Source organism: Acipenser ruthenus, unplaced genomic scaffold (genome assembly GCF_902713425.1).
Source record: "Acipenser ruthenus unplaced genomic scaffold, fAciRut3.2 maternal haplotype, whole genome shotgun sequence".
NCBI classification, from domain to species: Eukaryota; Metazoa; Chordata; class Actinopteri; order Acipenseriformes; family Acipenseridae; genus Acipenser; species Acipenser ruthenus.
In genome coordinates, this window is record NW_026707510.1 from 122,564 (window position 1) to 145,995 (window position 23,432).

The 23,432-nt window shown below is 46.6% G+C and overlaps 1 protein-coding gene across 5 annotated transcripts; it reads right to left on the reverse strand.

Annotated features, from left to right (window-relative positions):
* Window positions 1-1,760: 1,760 nt before the first annotated feature.
* Window positions 1,761-21,797, reverse strand: LOC131727503 (calcium-binding protein 2-like). Of its 5 annotated transcripts, none has more exons than XM_059018891.1 (7): window positions 13,829-14,202; window positions 8,981-9,199; window positions 7,134-7,164; window positions 6,113-6,265; window positions 4,614-4,723; window positions 4,140-4,287; window positions 1,761-3,460 (listed from the first exon to the last, which is right to left on the reverse strand). In XM_059018891.1, exons 1-7 carry the CDS (start codon window positions 13,871-13,873, stop codon window positions 3,435-3,437), a joined length of 732 nt encoding a protein of 243 aa, XP_058874874.1. In that variant the 5' UTR covers window positions 13,874-14,202; the 3' UTR covers window positions 1,761-3,434. The 5 variants fall into 5 exon arrangements, with proteins under 5 accessions (XP_058874874.1, XP_058874875.1, XP_058874873.1 ...); XM_059018892.1 differs by having other exon boundaries at window positions 6,113-6,247; window positions 13,829-14,201; XM_059018890.1 differs by lacking the exons at window positions 8,981-9,199; window positions 13,829-14,202 and adding an exon at window positions 21,474-21,797 and having other exon boundaries at window positions 6,113-6,247.
* Between the last annotated feature and the right edge of the window lie 1,635 nt (window positions 21,798-23,432).

The window sequence follows — 23,432 nt, forward strand, 5'->3', positions numbered from 1 at the left end:
AGGCAGCGGGTTTGAGGAGCTCAGTGGTTAGGGTGCTGGGCTGCAGCGGGTTCGAGGAGCTCAGTAGTTTGCATTATTCACAGCCACCTTATTTCAGACAGATTTCAAGCCTTTAATATCCCTGCTCCAATGGGAGAGCGTTGCTGCGTGATATTCAATCCTCTTGTTTGTTTAGTTTATTTAGGTGTTAGTGGGAGGGTGCTTCTGTGATGACACTAAATATCATTTCTACTTAAACATTACCACTAATTATTCCTTGTTCAGAATTAATAAGTCACTTTTTTTTCTTTTTATCTTTTGTTTTCTGTAATAATGAACAGATCGAATCTTTCTATTCCGCTCTTTGTATGAAAGTTGAAAATTTTACTTTGATGTAATCTTAGCAATATTGTTTTTATAAATAAAGATTTTTTTTTCGGAGTGGAACGAATCTTTCTTTTTATAGAAATATGAAATGTATCGGCTGCTACGGAGTCAAACGCTGCTCTAATCTAGCTGCTATAGTCAATCAAACACTGTGCTCTAGTCTAGCTGCTGTAGTCAGCAATCAAACACTGTGCTCTAGTCTAGCTGCTATAGTCAGCAATCAAACACTGCTCTAGTCTAGCTGCTATAGTCAATCAAACACTGTGCTCTAGTCTAGCTGCTATAGTCAATCAAACACTGTGCTCTAGTCTAGCTGCTATAGTCAATCAAACACTGTGCTCTAGTCTAGCTGCTATAGTCAATCAAACACTGTGCTCTAGTCTAGCTGCTGTAGTCAGCAATCAAACACTGTGCTCTAGTCTAGCTGCTATAGTCAATCAAACACTGTGCTCTAGTCTAGCTGCTATAGTCAATCAAACACTGTGCTCTAGTCTAGCTGCTATAGTCAATCAAACACTGTGCTCTAATCTAGCTGCTATAGTCAATCAAACACTGTGCTCTAGTCTAGCTGCTATAGTCAATCAAACACTGTGCTCTAGTCTAGCTGCTATAGTCAATCAAACACTGTGCTCTAGTCTAGCTGCTATAGTCAATCAAACACTGTGCTCTAGTCTAGCTGCTATAGTCAATCAAACACTGTGCTCTAGTCTAGCTGCTATAGTCAATCAAACACTGTGCTCTAGTCTAGCTGCTATAGTCAATCAAACACTGTGCTCTAGTCTAGCTGCTATAGTCAATCAAACACTGTGCTCTAGTCTAGCTGCTATAGTCAATCAAACACTGTGCTCTAGTCTAGCTGCTATAGTCAATCAAACACTGTGCTCTAGTCTAGCTGCTATAGTCAATCAAACACTGTGCTCTAGTCTAGCTGCTATAGTCAATCAAACACTGTGCTCTAGTCTAGCTGCTATAGTCAATCAAACACTGCTCTAGTCTAGCTGCTATAGTCAATCAAACAATGCTCTAGTCTAGCTGCTGTAGTTACTGTTAATACACAAATGCAGACTATTTACATTAACACACTTTTATTGTTGCTCCTGTTAACATTGTGCTAGATAGATTATATATTTATATATATATATTAAATTAATATAAATTAATCATGAAAATCACACAGCGCATGTATAACTCAGGTTTCACATTCAAATACAAGTGGAGTAAAAATTATATTTTAGGAAACTCAATACAATTCCTACTGTGTGTCTGTCTGCAGCTTTAATGAAACCAAACTCTTTTCAGAATGTAGTAAACTAACACAGACACCAAGAAGGGGGGATTATATTGTAGCGTCAAACTGAACAGGATTGTGAGCCCAAAAAGAAACTATATCAACATAAATTTTAAATACTTTTTATTTAACATCTTCTGAACAAAGAAACTACAAACTGATATCACAAAAAAAGTCTACCGGAACCCATGATCGTAGTACAGTAGTACTTCATGTTGGATTTTGAAATGTCACATTTTTCAACGTCAGTTTTTTTGTTTAAGTAGATGGGAAAACTATACAAAGTGCTGGGTGTGGAATTCAATATGTTAACAAGGGAACATTATTCAGCAGCTTTCATTGGACTCTATGAAGCTGAGGGAGTTCATTTTATATAGAGGGGGTGGAATTCAATATGTTAACAAGGGAACATTATTCAGCAGCTTTCATTGGACTCTATGAAGCTGAGTGAGTTCATTCTATATAGAGGGGGTGGAATTCAATATGTTAACAAGGGAACATTATTCAGCAGCTTTCATTCTAGAGGGTGATGATGCAAGACTTTTGACCAGAGTTGGAGATGCTGCCAGTTTTAAAATGCTGCTCTCATTCATGTGGAACACTCGCCCCACACAGCGTAAGGAAATCCCAGCGGGTCTGTGAGAGAGGGGGATTCTATCAACAGGTTTGAGCCACAAGTGAGCTGGTCGCTTGTCTTTATTATTTAGGTCATTCAGCAGACGCTTTTATCCAAAGAGACTTCCAGAGACTAGGGGGGTGAACTCTGCATCATCAACAACTGCTGCTGCTGCTGCTGCAGAGTCACTTCCAATAGGAGCTCGTTTGTTTGACGTCTCATCCTGAAGGACGGAGCACAAGGAGGCTCAGTGACTTGCTCAGGGTCACACACACACACAGGGAGTCAGTGGCTGCTGCAGAGTCACTTCCAATAGGAGCTCGTTTGTTTGACGTCTCATCCTGAAGGACGGAGCACAAGGAGGTTCGGTGACTTGCTCAGGGTCACACACACACACACAGGGAGTCAGTGGCTGCTGCAGAGTCACTTCCAATAGGAGCTCGTTTGTTTGACGTCTCATCCTGAAGGACGGAGCACAAGGAGGTTCAGTGACTTGCTCAGGGTCACACACACACAGGGAGTCAGTGGCTGAGCTGGGATTTGTTCCCCTGTGTGTTGAATCCGGTGCATTTCTGCTTATTTTTTAGCTCTGTAAACAGCTGCCGTCTCCAGTGTGGTGCTGAGGAGTATTATGGGCTGTGGTCGATATTAAAAGACGGATCTTGCTTAAAGAGAGGACCCTGAAAACGAGCAGACCTGCACGAACCTGTAAACAGAATCCCTCTCCTCTCGCCCCTGAAACAGAGTGTTCTACAATAACGGATTCTACCTTGCAATGGCAGACGTTAGCCACCAGAGGGGGCGCTTCTCGACACTGCTGCAGATGAGAGGAAACTGCAAACTGGCGGCGGCCATTTTGGCTCAAGATGCCTATAGTTTAGCACAAGCAGCGGCTGCTACAGGAGCCAACACGGCGCCAGTTTCTTGACTGTGAGACTGGCGCCAGCCCCACCGCACAGAAAAACAATAAAACAGCGTTAAGAAACACGATGTGGAATAAATAAGATGGAATAAAATACTTGTGTCTAAAGATAAAAGTTCAGAATTGTGTTTTGCATGTCTGGGTCTCTCTCTCTCTCTCGTCAGTCCCTGGTTTCCAGTGTTGGACGTTGTCCAGCTGTGTTTGTCCCCCCCCAGATTGAGACAGACAGACAGACTGGGGACTCAGCGAGACATCATGCGCACAAACTCTGGAAGGAGAGAGAGAGAGAGAGAGAGGAGAGATGGGGGTTTATAGTGATATAACATGCTCAGTATTTCTGTAAATTTGCAGCAATAAAGACCATTTGATTTCAGGTGCCGACCAGCGCGTTCAGATCCCTGTCCTTCACAATCTCTCTCTTCTCTCTCCTCCTATCTCCCATCTCTCCCCTCCCCTCTCCCCCTCTCTCACCCTCGAAGTCGACCAGCCCGTCTCCGTTCAGATCCACGTCCTTCACAATCTCTCCTCCCCTCTCTCCCCTCTCCTCCCCCTCTCTCTTCCCTCCCCTCTCCTCTCTCCCTCTCTCTCACCCTCGAAGTCGACCAGCCCGTCTCCGTTCAGATCCAAGTCCTTCACGATCTCCTCCTCTCCTCTCCTCTCCCTCTCTCCCCTCTCATCCACCTCTCTCCTCTCTCTCCCCTCCCTCTCTCACCCTCAGTCGACCAGCCCGTCTCCGTTCAGATCCACATCCTTCACAATCTCTTCTCTCCCTCCCTCTCCCTCTCTCACCCTCGAAGTTGACCAGCCCGTCTCCGTTCAGATCCACGTCCTTCACGATCTCTCTTTTCCTCTCCTCCCCCTCTCTCTCCCCTCTCCTCTCCTTCTCTTCCCCTCTCCTCCCCCTCTCTCTCCCCTCTCCTCTCTCTCTCCCCTCTCTCCTCTCTCACCCTCGAAGTCGACCAGCCCGTCTCCGTTCAGATCCACGTCCTTCACGATCTCGTCGATCTCTCGGGGGTTCAGTTGCTGCCCCATCAGCTTCTTCATGGCTTCTCTGAGCTCCGCTGTGCTGATCTGACCGTCCTTGTTAGAGTCAAACTGACAGAGACACAGAGAGGGGGTGCAGGGTGTAAGTTACAGTGTGCAGGGTGTAGTGTGGTTGGTGTAGTGGACTTTGTGCAGGGTGTTGCTGTAGTGGACTGGGTGTAGGGTGTAGGGGTCAGGTTTCAGGGTGTAGTGGACTGGGTGCAGGGTACAATGTGTAGTGGACTGGGTGTAGGGGTCAGGGTTCAGGGTGTAGTGTGTATTGTGTAGTGGACTGGGTGCAGGGCATAGTGTGCAGGGTGTAGTGGACTGGGTTCAGTGTATAGGGTGTAGGGCGTAAGGGTCAGAGTGCAGGTTTTAGGGGTCAGGGTGCAGGGTACCTGTCTGAAGGCGTCCCTCAGCTCCTTCACCCCGATCATGTCCGCAGTCTCTGCCAGCATCTTGGGGCCCATCAGCTCCACAAAGTCATCGAAATCCACCTTCCCGCCACCTAGAGGAGAGGAGGAGGAACTGCATCAGAAACAACACACACTGTGTCTGTGTCCCGCCCCCCCCCCCCCGTGTGTGTGTCTGTCACAGATCTGCTGGCTCAGTGTGTGTGTGTGTCTCTCACTGATCTGCTGGCTCAGTGTGTGTGTGTCTCTCACTGATCTGCTGGCTCAGTGTGTGTGTGTGTGTGTCTCTCACAGATCTGCTGGCTCAGTGTGTGTGTGTCTCTCACTGATCTGCTGGCTCAGTGTGTGTGTGCGTATCTCTCACAGATCTGCTGGCTCAGTGTGTGTGTGTCTCTCACAGATCTGCTGGCTCAGTGTGTGTGTGTGTCTCTCACTGATCTGCTGGCGCAGTGTGTGTGTGTGTGTGTGTGTGTGTCTCTCACTGATCTGCTGGCTCAGTGTGTGTGTGTGTTTCTCACTGATCTGCTGGCGCAGTGTGTGTGTGTGTGTGTGTGTTTGTGTCTCTCACTGATCTGCTGGCTCAGTGTGTGTGTGCGTATCTCTCACAGATCTGCTGGCTCAGTGTGTGTGTGTCTCTCACTGATCTGCTGGCTCAGTGTGTGTGTGTGTGTGTCTCTCACTGATCTGCTGGCTCAGTGTGTGTGTGTGTGTGTCTCACTGATCTGCTGGCTCAGTGTGTGTGTGTGTGTGTGTGTCTCTCACTGATCTGCTGGCTCAGTGTGTGTGTCTCTCACTGATCTGCTGGCTCAGTGTGTGTGTGTGCGTGTCTCTCACTGATCTGCTGGCTCAGAGTGTGTGTGTGTGTGTCTCACTGATCTGCTGGCTCAGTGTGTGTGTGTGCGTGTCTCACTGATCTGCTGGCTCAGAGTGTGTGTGTGCGTGTCTCTCACTGATCTGCGGGCTCAGAGTGTGTGTGTGTGTGTCTCTCACTGATCTGCTGGCTCAGTGTGTGTGTGTGTGTGTGTGTCTCTCACTGATCTGCTGGCTCAGAGTGTGTGTGTGTGTGTCTCTCACTGATCTGCTGGCTCAGTGTGTGTGTGTCTCTCACTGATCTGGCTCAGTGTGTGTGCGTGTCTCTCACTGATCTGCTGGCTCAGTGTGTGTGTGTGTGTCTCTCACTGATCTGCTGGCTCAGTGTGTGTGTCTCTCACTGATCTGCTGGCTCAGTGTGTGTGTGTGCGTGTCTCTCACTGATCTGCTGGCTCAGTGTGTGTGTCTCTCACTGATCTGCTGGCTCAGTGTGTGTGTGTCTCTCACTGATCTGGCTCAGTGTGTGTGCGTGTCTCTCACTGATCTGCTGGCTCAGTGTGTGTGTGTGTGTGTGTGTGTGTGTGTCTCTCACTGATCTGCTGGCTCAGTGTGTGTGTGTGTGTGTGTCTCTCACTGATCTGCTGGCTCAGTGTGTGTGTGTGTGTGTCTCTCACTGATCTGCTGGCTCAGTTCGATCAGCTCCATCTCAGTGGGCATGTATCCCATGGTCCTCATGCACTCCCCCAGGTCCTTGCAGCTGACGAAGCCCTTGCGGTTCTTATCAAACTCCCTGAACGCCTCCTTCAGTTCTGAAACACAAAACTCAACTACACATTCACAACGCCATCTAGTGCACATCTTGTGGATTGCCAGCAAAACAAAACTCGAGAGACAGACCATTAGAGGGCGCTGGCTATTTAGCATCATCATCCCCCTCTAGAATGAACTCCCTCAGCTTCATAGAGTCCAATGAAAGCTGCTGAATAATGTTCCCTTGTTAACATATTGAATTCCACCCCCTCTATATAGAATGAACTCCCTCAGCTTCATAGAGTCCAATGAAAGCTGCTGAATAATGTTCCCTTGTTAACATATTGAATTGCACACCCTCTATATAGAATGAACTCCCTCAGCTTCATAGAGTCCAATGAAAGCTGCTGAATAATGTTCCCTTGTTAACATATTGAATTCCACCCCCTCTATATAGAATGAACTCCCTCAGCTTCATAGAGTCCAATGAAAGCTGCTGAATAATGTTCCCTTGTTAACATATTGAATTCCACCCCCTCTATATAGAATGAACTCCCTCAGCTTCATAGAGTCCAATGAAAGCTGCTGAATAATGTTCCCTTGTTAACATATTGAATTCCACCCCCTCTATATAGAATGAACTCCCTCAGCTTCATAGAGTCCAATGAAAGCTGCTGAATAATGTTCCCTTGTTAACATATTGAATTCCACACCCAGCGCTTTTTATAGTTTCCCAGATACTTAACAGAAAAACCTGACATTGAAAAATGTAACATTCTGAAAATATAACATGAAATACTAATGGACTATATATAAATATAGTGATGCCTGACAGACAGGAACGATTCTGATGCGTTCTTCGCAAGTTTCATCACAATCAGACAAGCGCTTCCCTAGATAATAATAGTAATAGTAATAGTAATAATAATAATATTCTTTCCTTACCTTCGATTTCCTCAGGTCGCAGCTCCCTGTCCTGTAAAACATCAAAGCAGGACAGACACACAAACACAGTTTAGTTGATTATTATGAATGAGTCCTTCAGCAAACGCTTTTATCCAAAGCGACTTCCAGAGACTAGGGGGGTGAACTCTGCATCATCAACAACTGCTGCTGCTGCTTCTGCAGAGTCACTTCCAATAGGAGCTCGTTTGTTTGACGTCTCATCCTGAAGGACGGAGCACAAGGAGGTTCAGTGACTTGCTCAGGGTCTCACACACACACAGGGAGTCAGTGGCTGCTGCAGAGTCACTTCCAATAGGAGCTCGTTTGTTTGACGTCTCATCCGAAGGACGGAGCACAAGGAGGTTCAGTGACTTGCTCAGGGTCACACACAGGATTTGAACCTCCTGGTATGAAGCCCTTTTCTTTAACCCTGGTTCTTTTAGTCTTTAAGTGTGGTGGGTGTGAGCAGTTTCATAGATTTGGATACGTGCTGCACACATGGAGCTCAGTGATGAATGAGATCAGATGTCTTCCAATCCCAGTCCTTGAGCACTCCCTTCCAATGAGATTGCTGCTCTTGTTTCTGCCTGTATCTCCTTTCCCTTTTCACAATATTACCCATCGTTCCCTCAGAGTGTTATTGATTGATTCTCTGTGCTTTACAATGCTTCCCTATGCTTTACCAGACCTCTCTGTGCTTTACAATGCTTCCCTATGCTTTACCAGACCTCTCTGTGCTTTACAATGCTTCCCTATGCTTTACCAGACCTCTCTGTGCTTTACAATGCTTCCCTATGCTTTACCACACCTCTCTGTGTTTTACAATACTTCCCTATGTTTTACCAGACCTCTCTGTGCTTTTCAATGCTTCCCTATGCTTTACCACACCTCTCTGTGCTTTACAATGCTTCCCTATGCTTTACCAGACCTCTCTGTGCTTTACAATGCTTCCCTATGCTTTACCACACCTCTCTGTGCTTTACAATGCTTCACCGTGCTTTCACTGTGCTTTATTACGCTGTGCTGTGCTTTTACTGTGGGTTGAACTGTTTTGAAAGCCCAGTAACTTATCAAACCACATTTTCAGTCAGTCATGTTCTAAGCTCCACAGGACCCCTTCATTGCCACTCCCCCCCCCCCCCCCTCCCCCCCCCGAGATGATTATTATTATTATTATTATTATTATTATTATTATTATTATTAATGCACTGCAGGATTTTCCCTGAAATCTCAATATTTACCAGTAATAGCGGACAAATCCTACTTAATTCCCATTTCCCATTCCCTACAGCAGCTGCAAGGATATTCCACCAGGGAATGTTTCAAATGTCTCAATCTGTCTGTGAGTGAGTGAGTGAGTGTGTGTGTGTGTGTGTGTGTGTGTGTCTCAGTGAGTTTGTGTGTGTGTCTCAGTGAGTTTGTGTGTGTGTCTCAGTGTGTGAGTGTGTGTGTGTGTGTCTCAGGGTGTGTGTGCCTCTGTGTGTGTCAGTGAGTTTGTGTGTGTGTCTCAGGGTGTGTGTGCCTCTGTGTGTCTCAGTGTATGTCTCAGTGTGTGTGTGTGATAAAATAACAATAATAAAATAATAATACATAATTAGGCGTTGTGTTGCAAAGGGGAAAACACAAGAAAAATACATTAGTAAAGTTTACAAACATACATACAGACAGACAGATGGATAGATGGTATGCATGGTTGTGTGTGTGTGTGCTGTGCAGAGGGGGGAGGGGGTCGTGTTTCTCGATGGTTATGATGGTATGCATGGTTGTGTGTGTGTGTGTGCTGTGCAGAGGGGGGAGGGGGTCGTGTTTCTCGATGGTTATGATGGTATCGATGGTTCTGTACGTACGAGCTGTGCCTGACCGAAGCCATGCCGCAGGAAGATGCAGGCTGGACCCGCGAGTCCGTGCAGCATGGTGCAGTTCTGAACCAGCGTACACAGCGGCTCAGCGAACTCCCGCTCTGACTCCTCCCCCAACTCCTCCCCCTCGCCGGGTTCCGCCCTCTCCATGCGAGAGGCCACACCCCCCATCGCAGCAGTCAGGACCCCTCCTCCCTCGACCGAGCCCTATACACACAGCCAGGTAATACAGCTATACACACAGCCAGGTAACACAGCTATACACACAGCCAGGTAATACAGCTATACACACAGCCAGGTCACACAGCTATACACACAGCTAGGTCACACAGCTATACACACAGCCAGGTAATACAGCTATACACATAGCCAGGTCACACAGCTATACACACAGCCAGGTCACACAGCTATACACACAGCCAGGTAATACAGCTATACACACAGCTATACACACAGCCAGGTAATACAGCTATACACACAGCCAGGTAATACAGCTATACACACAGCCAGGTCACACAGCTATACACACAGCCAGGTAATACAGCTATACACACAGCCAGGTCATACAGCTATACACACAGCCAGGTAATACAGCTATACACACAGCCAGGTCACACAGCTATACACACAGCCAGGTCACACAGCTATACACACAGCCAGGTAATACAGAGCACAGTGTTTGATTGACTATAGCAGCTAGACTAGAGCACAGTGTTTAATTGCTGACTATAGCAGCTAAACTAGAGCACAGTGTTTGATTGACTATAGCAGCTAGACTAGAGCACAGTGTTTGATTGACTATAGCAGCTAGACTAGAGCACAGTGTTTGACTGACTATAGCAGCTAGACTAGAGCACAGTGTTTGATTGACTGTAGCAGCTAGACTAAAGCACAGTGTTTGACTGGCTGTAGCAGCTAGACTAGAGCACAGTGTTTGATTGACTATAGCAGCTAGACTAGAGTACAGTGTTTGATTGACTATAGCAGCTAGACTAGAGCAGTGTTTGACTGACTATAGCAGCTAGACTAGAGCACAGTGTTTGATTGACTATAGCAGCTAGACTAGAGCAGTGTTTGATTGACTATAGCAGCTAGACTAGAGCAGTGTTTGATTGACTATAGCAGCTAGACTAGAGCACAGTGTTTGATTGCTGACTATAGCAGCTAGACTAGAGCAGTGTTTGATTGACTATAGCAGCTAGACTAGAGCACAGTGTTTGATTGACTATAGCAGCTAGACTAGAGCAGTGTTTGATTGACTATAGCAGCTAGACTAGAGCACAGTGTTTGACTATAGCAGCTAGACTAGAGCACAGTGTTTGATTGCTGACTATAGCAGCTAGACTAGAGCACAGTGTTTGATTGCTGACTATAGCAGCTAGACTAGAGTACAGTGTTTGATTGACTATAGCAGCTAGACTAGAGCACAGTGTTTGATTGACTATAGCAGCTAGACTAGAGCAGTGTTTGATTGCTGACTATAGCAGCTAGACTAGAGCACAGTGTTTGATTGACTATAGCAGCTAGACTAGAGCAGTGTTTGATTGACTATAGCAGCTAGACTAGAGCACAGTGTTTGACTGACTATAGCAGCTAGACTAGAGCACAGTGTTTGATTGACTGTAGCAGCTAGACTAAAGCACAGTGTTTGACTGGCTGTAGCAGCTAGACTAGAGCACAGTGTTTGATTGACTATAGCAGCTAGACTAGTGCACAGTGTTTGATTGACTATAGCAGCTAGACTAGAGTACAGTGTTTGATTGACTATAGCAGCTAGACTAGAGAACAGTGTTTGATTGACTATAGCAGCTAGACTAGAGCACAGTGTTTGATTGACTACAGCAGCTAGACTAGAGCAGTGTTTGATTGACTATAGCAGCTAGACTAGAGCAGTGTTTGATTGACTATAGCAGCTAGACTAGAGCAGTGTTTGATTGACTATAGCAGCTAGACTAGAGCACAGTGTTTGATTGCTGACTATAGCAGCTAGACTAGAGCACAGTGTTTGATTGACTATAGCAGCTAGACTAGAGCACAGTGTTTGATTGCTGACTACAGCAGCTAGACTAGAGCAGTGTTTGATTGCTGACTATAGCAGCTAGACTAGAGCACAGTGTTTGATTGCTGACTATAGCAGCTAGACTAGAGCACAGTGTTTGGGGATTGCTGACTGGAATATCTCTTGATAGGGTTTTATAGTTTTCGAAAGCTTTTATTTAAAACGAGACATTATCGGATTATTTCTGTTTGTATTATTCTGCTTTGCAGCTGTCCTAGTTTTTTCATACAGCTCTAATCTGAGGCACTTCTGTGTTAATTGCCAATTGTATCTCATCAGTAGCAGGCATGTTCCTAATAAAAGCAATATAGCACAGATTACTTATCACAAAATGTAATGGGTTTACAGATTACTTTCGGACAGAAGCAATATATTACTGATTACTTTGAAATTACTTTTGCTCGTAATAATAATAATAATAATAATATAAGTAATCTACAGATTACTGATTATTTAAGGTAATCTGTTGATAATTACTAGAACATAAGAACATAAGAAAGTTTCCAAACGAGAGGAGGCCCCATTCAGCCCATCTTGCTCGTTTGGTTGTTAGTAGCTTATTGATCCCAGAATCTCATCAAGCAGCTTCTTGAAGGATCCCAGGGTGTCAGCTTCAACAACATTACTGGAGAGTTGGTTCCAGACCCTCACAATTCTGTGTAAAGAAAGTGCCTCCTATTTTCTGTTCTGAATGCCCCTTTATCTAATCTCCATTTGTGACCCCTGGTCCTTGTTTCTTTTTTCAGGTCAAAAAAGTCCCCTGGGTCGACATTGTCTATACCTTTTAGGATTTTGAATGTTTGAATCAGATCGCAGCGTAGTCTTCTTTGTTCAAGACTGAATAGATTCAATTCTTTTAGCCTGTCTGCATACGACATGCCTTTTAAACCCGGGATAATTCTGGTCGCTCTTCTTTGCACATATTGAATTCCACCCCCTCTATATAGAATGAACTCCCTCAGCTTCATAGAGTCCAGTGAAAGCTGCTGAATAATGTTCCCTTGTTAACATATTGAATTCCACCCCCTCTATATAGAATGAACTCCCTCAGCTTCATAGAGTCCAATGAAAGCTGCTGAATAATGATACCTTGTCAACATATTGAATTCCACACCCTCTATATAGAATGAACTCCCTCAGCTTCATAGAGTCCAATGAAAGCTGCTGAATAATGTTCCCTTGTTAACATATTGAATTCCACCCCCTCTATATAGAATGAACTCCCTCAGCTTCATAGAGTCCAATGAAAGCTGCTGAATAATGTTCCCTTGTTAACATATTGAATTCCACCCCCTCTATATAGAATGAACTCCCTCAGCTTCATAGAGTCCAATGAAAGCTGCTGAATAATGTTCCCTTGTTAACATATTGAATTACCCCACCCTCTATATAGAATGAACTCCCTCAGCTTCAGAGTCCAATGAAAGCTGCTGAATAATGTTCCCTTGTTAACATATTGAATTCCACACCCTCTATATAGAATGAACTCCCTCAGCTTCATAGAGTCCAATGAAAGCTGCTGAATAATGTTCCCTTGTTAACATATTGAATTCCACCCCCTCTATATAGAATGAACTCCCTCAGCTTCATAGAGTCCAATGAAAGCTGCTGAATAATGTTCCCTTGTTAACATATTGAATTCCACCCCCTCTATATAGAATGAACTCCCTCAGCTTCATAGAGTCCAATGAAAGCTGCTGAATAATGTTCCCTTGTTAACATATTGAATTCCACCCCCTCTATATAGAATGAACTCCCTCAGCTTCATAGAGTCCAATGAAAGCTGCTGAATAATGTTCCCTTGTTAACATATTGAATTCCACCCCCTCTATATAGAATGAACTCCCTCAGCTTCATAGAGTCCAATGAAAGCTGCTGAATAATGTTCCCTTGTTAACCTATTGAATTCCACCCCCTCTATATAGAATGAACTCCCTCAGCTTCATAGAGTCCAATGAAAGCTGCTGAATAATGTTCCCTTGTTAACATATTGAATTCCACCCCCTCTATATAGAATGAACTCCCTCAGCTTCATAGAGTCCAGTGAAAGCTGCTGAATAATGTTCCCTTGTTAACATATTGAATTCCACACCCTAACAAATCTAAAATGAAATACTATTTATTTTGCTGTGCTATGGGGCTCACACACACACTGACGCACAGACACACACACACTGACACACACACTGACACACACACACTGACACACAGACACACACACTGACACACACAGACACACACACTGACACACAGACACACACACTGACACACAAACACACACACACTGACACACACACTGACGCACAGACACACTGACACACAGACACACACACTGACACAGACACACACACTGACACACACACACTGACACACAAACACACACACACTGACACACAGACACACACACACTGACACACAGACACACACACTGACACAAACACACACACACTGATGCACAGACACACACACTGACACACAGACACACACACACTGACACACAAACACTGACACACACACACAGACACACAAACACTGACACACAGACACACACACACTGACGCACAGACACACACACTGACGCACAGACACACACACACTGACACACAGACACACACACACTGACACAGACACACACACACACACACTGACACACACACACACTGACACACTCACACACCCTGACACACTGACACACACACACACACTGAGGCACACAGACACACACACAGACACGCGTACACATTTTTTTTTACAAACTTTGCTGAAATAATTCTTACCTTTTGTAGTTTGTTCTTCATTGATGATTTGGTACAGTTACCCATCCCTCTCTCCCTCTCTCTCCCTCTCTCTCTCCCTCTCTCTCTCTCTCCCTCTCTCTCTCCCTCTCTCTCCCTCTCTCCCTTATGTTATATAAACTTCGCACAGTTCAGGCCGTCAGTCTGTCTCGATTTGTACATTTTTATAAAACCCTGACTGCTCTGCCCTGCTTTTAAAAAAAACAAAACACAAAAATTTGAATTTGAGGTTTAAAAGAAAATATTCTCAATTGTTTCGCTGTCTTTCGATTCAGTCTTTGCTCTCGTTTTATTTCTCTTGGTTTTTTTTCACATTCGTCTAATCCTGCTGTTCAGAGCAAAAGACCAGTCTGTTACCAGAGAGAGAGAGAGAGAGGGAGAGAGAGAGAGGGGGGGGGATAGAGAGAGGGGGATAGCGAGAGAAAATTAATTTGGGAGAGAAGCATGGGACAGTTTAATCCTTTTTCGTTTAGGATTAGAGAGAAAGAGAGGGAGAGGGAGGTAGAGGGGAGAAGAGGCAGAGAAATATGGGGGAAGGCAGGGGTAGGGAGAGAGGGAAGAAATGGAGAGAGAGAGGGAGGAAGAGAAGGGATCAAGACAGGGTAAAGGGCTGAAATGGATTTGTTTGGTCTGTGGTCTTAACAACCTCTCCCCTCCAGACAGACAGACAGACAGGCATAGATAGAGGTGTGTGTTGAAATGCTTTGGCAACACTGGATCATGCCTGTCATGCTAATAAAGCCAGTTTGAATTTGAATTTGATAGACAGACAGACAGACAGACAGGCAGACACTGTACAGTGGTGTAAAGGCTGGCAAATTCAATTGCTTAAAAAGCATTCAGCAAGCAGACATGGGATTAAAAGATCCAGCTCTAATACCAGGGAGAACAACAACCAGCTAGAGAACAGAGGAAATTACAAGAGAGGGGAGAGGGGAGAGGGGAGAGGAGGAGAGAGGAGAGGAGAGGAGAGGGGAGAGGGGAGAGGAGAGAGGAGAGAGAGGAGAGGGGAGAGGGGAGAGGGGAGAGAGGAGAGGAGAGGAGGGGAGAGGGGAGAGAAGAGAGAAGAGAGGAGAGAGAGAGGAGAGAGAGGAGAGAGGAGAGAGGAGAGGGGAGAGGGAGAGGGAGAGGAGAGGGGAGAGGGGAGAGGGGAGAGAGGAGAGGAGAGGAGGGGAGAGGGGAGAGAAGAGAGAAGAGAGGAGAGAGAGAGGAGAGAGAGGAGAGAGGAGAGAGGAGAGGGGAGAGGGAGAGGGAGAGGAGAGGGAGAGAGAGAGGAGAGAGGGAGAGGAGAGGGAGGGAGAGAGGAGAGGGGAGAGGGAGAGGGAGGGAGAGAGGAGAGGGGAGGGGAGAGGAGAGAGAGGAGAGAGAGAGGAGAGGGAGAGGAGGGGGGAGAGGAGAGGAGAGAGAGAGGAGAGGGGGAGAGAGGAGAGAGGAGAGAGGAGAGAGAGGGGGAGAGGAGAAAGGAGAGGGGAGAGGAGAGAGGAGAGAAAGGAGAGGAGAGAGGGGAGAGAGAGAGAGGAGAGAGGAGAGGGGAGAGGAGGAGAGGAAAGAGGGGAGAGGAGGAGAGGGGACTATGAGTTCAGGAGCTGTTCTTTAGTTCTTGTTGCCATAGACTTCTATAATGTAGTCTACATCCCTGTCTTTATATTAGTGAGCACCAGCGCCATCTTGTGCACAGCTAGTGTCCTGCCAGCAAAATGAGAAAAAAGCTCTGCAAAGAACTAAAATACACACACACACTGACACACACACACACCCTGACACACTGACACACACCGAGACACACACACACACCCTGACACACTCAGACAGAAAGACACACACTGACACGCTCACACAGACAGACAGACAGACAGACACACACACACTGCCACTCACACAGACACACACACACTGCCACTCACACAGACACACACTGCCACTCACACACACACACACACACCCTGACACACTCAGACAGAAAGACACACACTGACACGCTCACACAGACAGACAGACAGACAGACAGACACACACACACTGCCACTCACACAGACACACACACACTGCCACTCACACAGACACACACTGCCACTCACACACACACACACACACACCCTGACACACTCAGACAGAAAGACACACACTGACACGCTCACACAGACAGACAGACACACACACACTGCCACTCACACAGACACACACTGCCACTCACACAGACACACACTGCCACTCACACAGACACACACACACACACCGACACTCGGACAAACACACAGACACAGACACACTCTCTCTCTTTCTCACAGCTGTGATTCTCAGTTGATTTTGTTTTTATCCTCTTGTCCTCACTTCACTCTGCGCATAACTGAACACCTCTCCTCTCATCGCAAAGCCTTCCTCCCTCTCTCCATCCCTCCCTCCCTCCCTCCAATCTGCTCCATCTGTCTCACTGCCCCCACACTCACAGCAACTCGTCCGTCTATCTGTGTGTCTGTCTGTATCTCTATCAGTCTGTGTCAGACACACAGTAAATTTGTCACTTTTACTAAAACACAGGGGTCTAACAAAATGGGAAATTTTCTGAACCCCCCCCCCCCCCCCCAAAAAAAAGTCCATTTTTTTCACTCTTGGCTGAACTCCACCCCCGTCCTATTTTAAAGAGAGCGGATATTAATATTTGTGTTTTATTGACGGATTTGAGGGTATTGGGAGCGGAGAGATTAGATTAATGCATGTAGAGGAGAAAGTCTTTTTTGAATTTGAATTTGAAAGAGAGAGGAGAGAAAATCTTTTCTGAATTTGAAAGAGAGGGGGGAGAGAAAGTATGTTTTGAATTTGAGAGAGCGCGTTTTCGTTATCCGTCCGTTTTGTAACAACGCCCGCTATTTAAACCAAAAATAAACTTATTAGAGGACATAACACGGTAAACGGTGTCTGTGTGGTTATTTAAAATATATATTTAAAGCATTTAAATCTCTAGTTTAAATGTTGTTTATTTACCTGTTCAACCGTTAGGCTTCTCTTCCGTTAGGCGGATTAAAAAAAAAAAAAAAAAAAAAAAAAAATTTAAACCTGAGCGTTCTACCTGAACGTTCCCCTGTGCGACGGAGCGTCCTGATTGGTGGAAAAAACGTTCTGAAGGTTTCTAACTAAAATACGTCAAACTTACTTGATAATATTAAACACAGAAAAGAAAAAAAGACATATTGAAAATTAAAAAGTCAATTAAGCGTTTATTATAATAATAATAATAATAATAATAATAATAATAATAACAGGAAGTCGTAAAGGGACGGAGTGTATCAATAATATATTGAAATGAAAGGTACTATTTTTAAGTTGCCTTTTCTGCAGTACCACAAACTGACCAGCAGAGGACACTGTACACCAACCAGTGAACCAGACACCACCTGTGTAGAACTGCGTGCCCGTTGTCTGATAATAATAATGATAAAATACTTTACAACTTTGTCGTGCCCACCTTCCCCTCTCTCCACCTTCCCCTCCCTCCCTCCCTCCACCTTCCCCTCTCTCCCCTTTCCCCTCTCTCTCTCCCTCTTGCTAACTATAGCAGCTAGACTAGAGCACAGTGTTTGATTGCTGACTATAGCAGCTAGACTAGAGCACAGTGTTTGATTGACTATAGCAGCTACACTAGAGCACAGTGTTTGATTGATTATAAGAGGTGTGGTAAAGCATAGGGAAGCATTGTAAAGCACAGAGAGGTCTGGTAAAGCATAGGGAAGCATTGTAAAGCACAGAGAGGTCTGGTAAAGCATAGGGAAGCATTGTAAAGCACAGAGAGGTGTGGTAAAGCATAGGGAAGCATTGTAAAGCACAGAGAGGTCTGGTAAAGCATAGGGAAGCATTGTAAAGCACAGAGAGGTCTGGTAAAGCATAGGGAAGCATTGTAAAGCACAGAGAGGTCTGGTAAAGCATAGGGAAGCATTGTAAAGCACAAAGAGGTCTGGTAAAGCATAGGGAAGCATTGTAAAGCACAGAGAGGTCTGGTAAAGCATAGGGGAGCATTGTAAAGCACAGAGAGGTCTGGTAAAGTATAGGGAAGCATTGTAAAGCACAAAGAGGTCTGGTAAAGCATAGGGAAGCATTGTAAAGCACAGAGAGGTCTGGTAAAGCATAGGGGAGCATTGTAAAGCACAGAGAGTCTGGTAAAGCATAGGGAAGCATTGTAAAGCACAGAGAGGTCTGGTAAAGCATAGGGAAGCATTGTAAAGCACAGAGAGGTCTGGTAAAGCATAGGGAAGCATTGTAAAGCACAGAGAGGTCTGGTAAAGCATAGGGAAGCATTGTAAAGCACAGAGAGGTCTGGCAAAGCATAGGGAAGCATTGTAAAGCACAGGAATCCTCGAGAGTAACATTAAAAACATAAACAGCGTGGAAATGAATCTATGTTTCAACCTGAAATTATCTGGCGGTCTGAGCAAGGTTAATATTGAAATGATCAGGAGCCAGGAGTTTGAGCAGGGTTAGAAACTCACACTAGCCCTGCTGCTGCTGCAGCACCAGTCCTGGGGTTCAGAGCTCCCCTCAATGAACTCTAGTATTATTATTATTAATATTGAAATGATCAGGAGCCAGGAGTTTGAGCAGGGTTAGAAACTCACACTAGCCCTGCTGCTGCTGCACCCAGTCCTGGGGTTCAGAGCTCCCCTCAATGAACTCTAGTATTATTATTATTAATATTGAAATGATCAGGAGCCAGGAGTTTGAGCAGGGTTAGAAACTCACACTAGCCCTGCTGCTGCTGCTGCTGCTGCACCCAGTCCTGGGGTTCAGAGCTCCCCTCAATGAAGTCTAGTATTATTATTATTAACATTGCAATGATCAGGAGCCAGGAGTTTGAGCAGGGTTACAAACTCACACTAGCCCTGCTGCTGCTGCTGCACCCAGTCCTGGGGTTCAGAGCTCCCCTCAATGAAGTCTAGTATTATTATTATTAATATTGAAATGATCAGGAGCCAGGAGTTTGAGCAGGGTTAGAAACTCACACTAGCCCTGCTGCTGCTGCTGCTGCACCCAGTCCTGGGGGTTCAGAGCTCCCCTCAATGAAGTCTAGTATTATTATTATTAATATTGAAATGATCAGGAGCCAGGAGTTTGAGCAGGGTTAGAAACTCACACTAGCCCTGCTGCTGCTGCTGCTGCTGCACCCAGTCCTGGGGTTCAGAGCTCCCCTCAATGAAGTCTAGTATTATTATTATTAACATTGCAATGATCAGGAGCCAGGAGTTTGAGCAGGGTTACAAACTCACACTAGCCCTGCTGCTGCTGCTGCACCCAGTCCTGGGGTTCAGAGCTCCCCTCAATGAAGTCTAGTATTATTATTATTAATATTGAAATGATCAGGAGCCAGGAGTTTGAGCAGGGTTACAAACTCACACTAGCCCTGCTGCTGCTGCTGCACCCAGTCCTGGGGTTCAGAGCTCCCCTCAATGAAGTCTAGTATTATTATTATTAACATTGCAATGATCAGGAGCCAGGAGTTTGAGCAGGGTTAGAAACTCACACTAGCCCTGCTGCTGCTGCTGCACCCAGTCCTGGGGTTCAGAGCTCCCCTCAATGAAGTCTAGTATTATTATTATTAATATTGAAATGATCAGGAGCCAGGAGTTTGAGCAGGGTTAGAAACTCACACTAGCCCTGCTGCTGCTGCTGCTGCTGCACCCAGTCTGGGGTTCAGAGCTCCCCTCAATGAAGTCTAGTATTATTATTATTAACATTGCAATGATCAGGAGCCAGGAGTTTGAGCAGGGTTAGAAACTCACACTAGCCCTGCTGCTGCTGCTGCACCCAGTCCTGGGGTTCAGAGCTCCCCTCAATGAAGTCTAGTATTATTATTATTAATATTGAAATGATCAGGAGCCAGGAGTTTGAGCAGGGTTACAAACTCACACTAGCCCTGCTGCTGCTGCTGCTGCACCCAGTCCTGGGGTTCAGAGCTCCCCTCAATGAAGTCTAGTATTATTATTATTAATATTGAAATGATCAGGAGCCAGGAGTTTGAGCAGGGTTAGAAACTCACACTAGCCCTGCTGCTGCTGCTGCTGCTGCACCCAGTCCTGGGGTTCAGAGCTCCCCTCAATGAAGTCTAGTATTATTATTATTAATATTGAAATGATCAGGAGCCAGGAGTTTGAGCAGGGTTAGAAACTCACACTAGCCCTGCTGCTGCTGCTGCTGCTGCACCCAGTCCTGGGGTTCAGAGCTCCCCTCAATGAAGTCTAGTATTATTATTATTAACATTGCAATGATCAGGAGCCAGGAGTTTGAGCAGGGTTAGAAACTCACACTAGCCCTGCTGCTGCTGCTGCACCCAGTCCTGGGGTTCAGAGCTCCCCTCAATGAAGTCTAGTATTATTATTATTAATATTGAAATGATCAGGAGCCAGGAGTTTGAGCAGGGTTACAAACTCACACTAGCCCTGCTGCTGCTGCTGCTGCACCCAGTCCTGGGGTTCAGAGCTCCCCAGCAAAGTTAGTGAAAGTTTTTTTTTTTTTTTTCCTTGGGCTCAGTACTTTGCAAGGCAGAGCGTGTCTCTCTTCCCTGTTGCAGACACACAGCGCTGGCTGGGGGGATCAGGATTTGGCAAGGCGAGGGCTAATCTCTTAATTGACAATCTGATCTTGTTAAACTGATACGCATAGAATTAATTAATGAATTACATCAGCTGTCTCTTATATCAGTTAACATGAGAGACACACCCCCGACACTCAGAAACATATTACAAGAGACATCCGACACACCACAGATTAGCTGATATAAAACTGAGGGAGAGGGGAGAGGGGGAGGAGAGGAGACGAGGAGAGGAGAGGGGAGAGGGGAGAGAGGAGGGGAGAGAGGAGGGGAGAGAGGAGAGGAGAGAGAGGAGAGAGAGGGGAGAGGGGAGAGGGGAGAGGGGAGGAGAGGAGGGAGGGTCTGTCCTACAAAGAGTGCGAGAGGAATGAGACACACTCTCAGCACGATCAGAGACACCCGACACTCAGAGACATGCAATATGAATGAGGAGGTATTGAAACGCAGCCCTGTGTGTCTGTAAGGCACTGAAATAAAATCCCTCAGGTTACTCACAGTCTAAATTTAGTCACAGTTTTTTTTGTAAATCATAAACCAGCATTGAAACAGACCCGACTTCTAATTAAACTCCCCCTCCCAGTCCCTTCTGTTTAAATAATATTCAACACACCCCTCCAGCATTGAAATCCTCTCCCCTCCTCTCTTCTCCCCTCTCCTCTCTCCTGCCCTCTCCTCTCTGCTCTCTCTCCTCTCCCCTCTCCTCTCCCTCTCCTCCTCTCTCCTCTCCTCTCCTGTCTCCTCTCTCCCCTGTCTCCTCTCCCCTCTCCTCTCCTCTCCTCTCTCCTCTCCTCTCTCTCCTCCCGTCTCCTCTCTCCCGTCTCCTCTCTTCTCCTCTCCTCTCCTCTCCTCTCTCCTCTCTCCTCTCCTCTCCTCTCCTCTCCTCTCCTCTCTCCTCTCTCCTCTCCTCTCTTCTCCTCTCTCCTCTCTCTCCTCTCTCCTCTCTCCTCTCTCCCCTCTCTCTCCTCTCTCCTCTCTCCTCTCTCCTCTCTCCTCTCTCTCCTCTCTCCTCTCTCTCCTCTCTCCTCTCCTCTCCTCTCTCCTCTCTCTTACCTGTCCGAATACAGAGTCCAGGATGGGCAGTAAGCACTGGGGAGCCTCCAGTTCTTCCTCCAGTGAAGTGCTGCTCAGTTTGGCCCTGGCTTTGCCGCTGCCTCCCTCCCGGTCTCTGAGGGAGGGGGTCTCCGAGGGGCGTCGGGAGGAGGTGCAGGAGGCTCCGGACCCCCTCCTCTGAGCCCCCTCCCCCTCTCCACTGTTCCTTCTCTGCTGCTTCTCCACATTCTTCTTGATCGAAGCTTTCACCTTCTTCTCCGATCTCTCTCTCACCTCCGTGCTCTGGCCGTTCATGCTGCCTCCTCCCTCGCGAATGAGCATGAACATGATGCTGCCCGGCCCCTCTCCTCCCTCCCTCCCTCCCTCCTCCCTCGCTCTCCCTCCTCCCCCTCTCTCTCTCCCTCGCTCGCTCGATCACCACCGCACGCTGAATAACAATAGGATGATGAGCTTAGTGTCTCTCTCTCTCTCTCTCTCGTGCGCTCAAAAACCAAAGGATGATAAGTTTAATATCTCTCTATCCTTTTATCTCTCTCTCTCCCTTTCTCAGTTAGGATGTGTCAAATGTCTCCTCTCTCTCTCTCTCTCTCTCTCTCTCTCTCTCTCTCTCTCTCTTTACCTACCAATCTTGCAGGTTTACTTTCTCTCTCCTCTCTCCTCCTCTCCTGTCCTCTCTGATTTCCTAACTCAGCACCCCTCTCCCTCCTTCTCTCTCTCCTTCCCCTTCTCTCCCTCCTTCTCTCTCTCTCCTTCCCCTTCTCTCCCTCCTTCTCTCTCTCTCCTTCCCCTTCTCTCCCTCCTTCTCTCTCTCCTTCCCCTTCTCTCCCTCCTTCTCTCTCTCTCCTTCCCCTTCTCTCCCTCCTTCTCTCTCTCCTTCCCCTTCTCTCCCTCCTTCTCTCTCTCTCCTTCCCCTTCTCTCCCTCCTTCTCTCTCTCTCTCCTTCCCCTTCTCTCCCTCCTTCTCTCTCTCCTTCCCCTTCTCTCCCTCCTTCTCTCTCTCTCCTTCCCCTTCTCTCCCTCCTTCTCTCTCTCTCCTTCCCCTTCTCCCCCTCCTCTCTCTCTCCTTCCCCTTCTCTCCCTCCTTCTCTCTCTCCTTCCCCTTCTCTCCCTCCTTCTCTCTCTCCTTCTCCTTCTCTCCCTTCTCTCTTTCTCTGTCTCTCAGAACCCCTTTTCTAGCGCACCTACCTCTCCTCCCTCTCCTCCTCCTCTCTCTCGCTCTCTGAAAGTATAGAACTTTCTCTGTGCTTGTCCTCTCCCTCGCTCTCTCTCGGATCTCAAGACTCTCTCTCTCTCCTTCTCTCCCTCTCTCCCAGTACTGCCCAACTCCAAGAACTATCCCTCCACTAAATCCAGCCCCCTCCCCTCTCTCTCTACCTCTGTCCCCCTCTCTCTCTCCTTCCTGAGCTGACACTCTATCCCTCTCTCTTTCTCTTCCCCCTCCCCTCCTCAAACCTAAAACACCTTCCTTTTCTTCTTCAGCTGACACTCTATCCGTTTTTCTCCTTCCCTCTCGCCTTCCCTCTCTCCCTCTGCCCAGCACACAGCGGGCAATGCCAGCGCACTAGATCACAACTTTATATAGACACCATGTTGGGTTCTCTAGTGTTTATTCGCCCCCCCCACGCCCTCTCTCTCTCTCTCTCTCTCTCTCTCCTCTCTCTCTCTCTCTCTCTCTCTCTCTCTCTCTCTCTCTCTCTCTCTAATCTGTTCCTAGTTCATATTTCTCTTAATTTAATATCTCTGTCTCAACCCTGTTTGTTTCAAATCCGCTTAAGTTCACAAATATTGCCGGTGTGCAACACACTCACACACACGCACACACTGACACACTCTCTCTCACACACACACACACACACACACTCACACAGACACACACACACACACACTGACACACACACACACACACTGACACACACACACACACACTCACACAGACACACACACACACACACACACACAC

Excerpts from the sequence above, each read along its gene's own strand:
- LOC131727503 (XM_059018889.1), bottom strand. The coding sequence starts at position 21,794 with ATGCTCATTCGCGAGGGAGGAGGCAGCATGAACGGCCAGAGCACGGAG. Across the intron at positions 6,266-7,133 it reads GCGACCTGAGGAAATCGAAG|TTGAGTTTTGTGTTTCAGAA; the intron begins GTAAGGAAAGAA and ends GTGAATGTGTAG. Across the intron at positions 3,461-4,139 it reads CGGGCTGGTCGACTTCGAGG|AGTTTGTGCGCATGATGTCT; the intron begins GTGAGAGAGGAG and ends CTCTCCTTCCAG.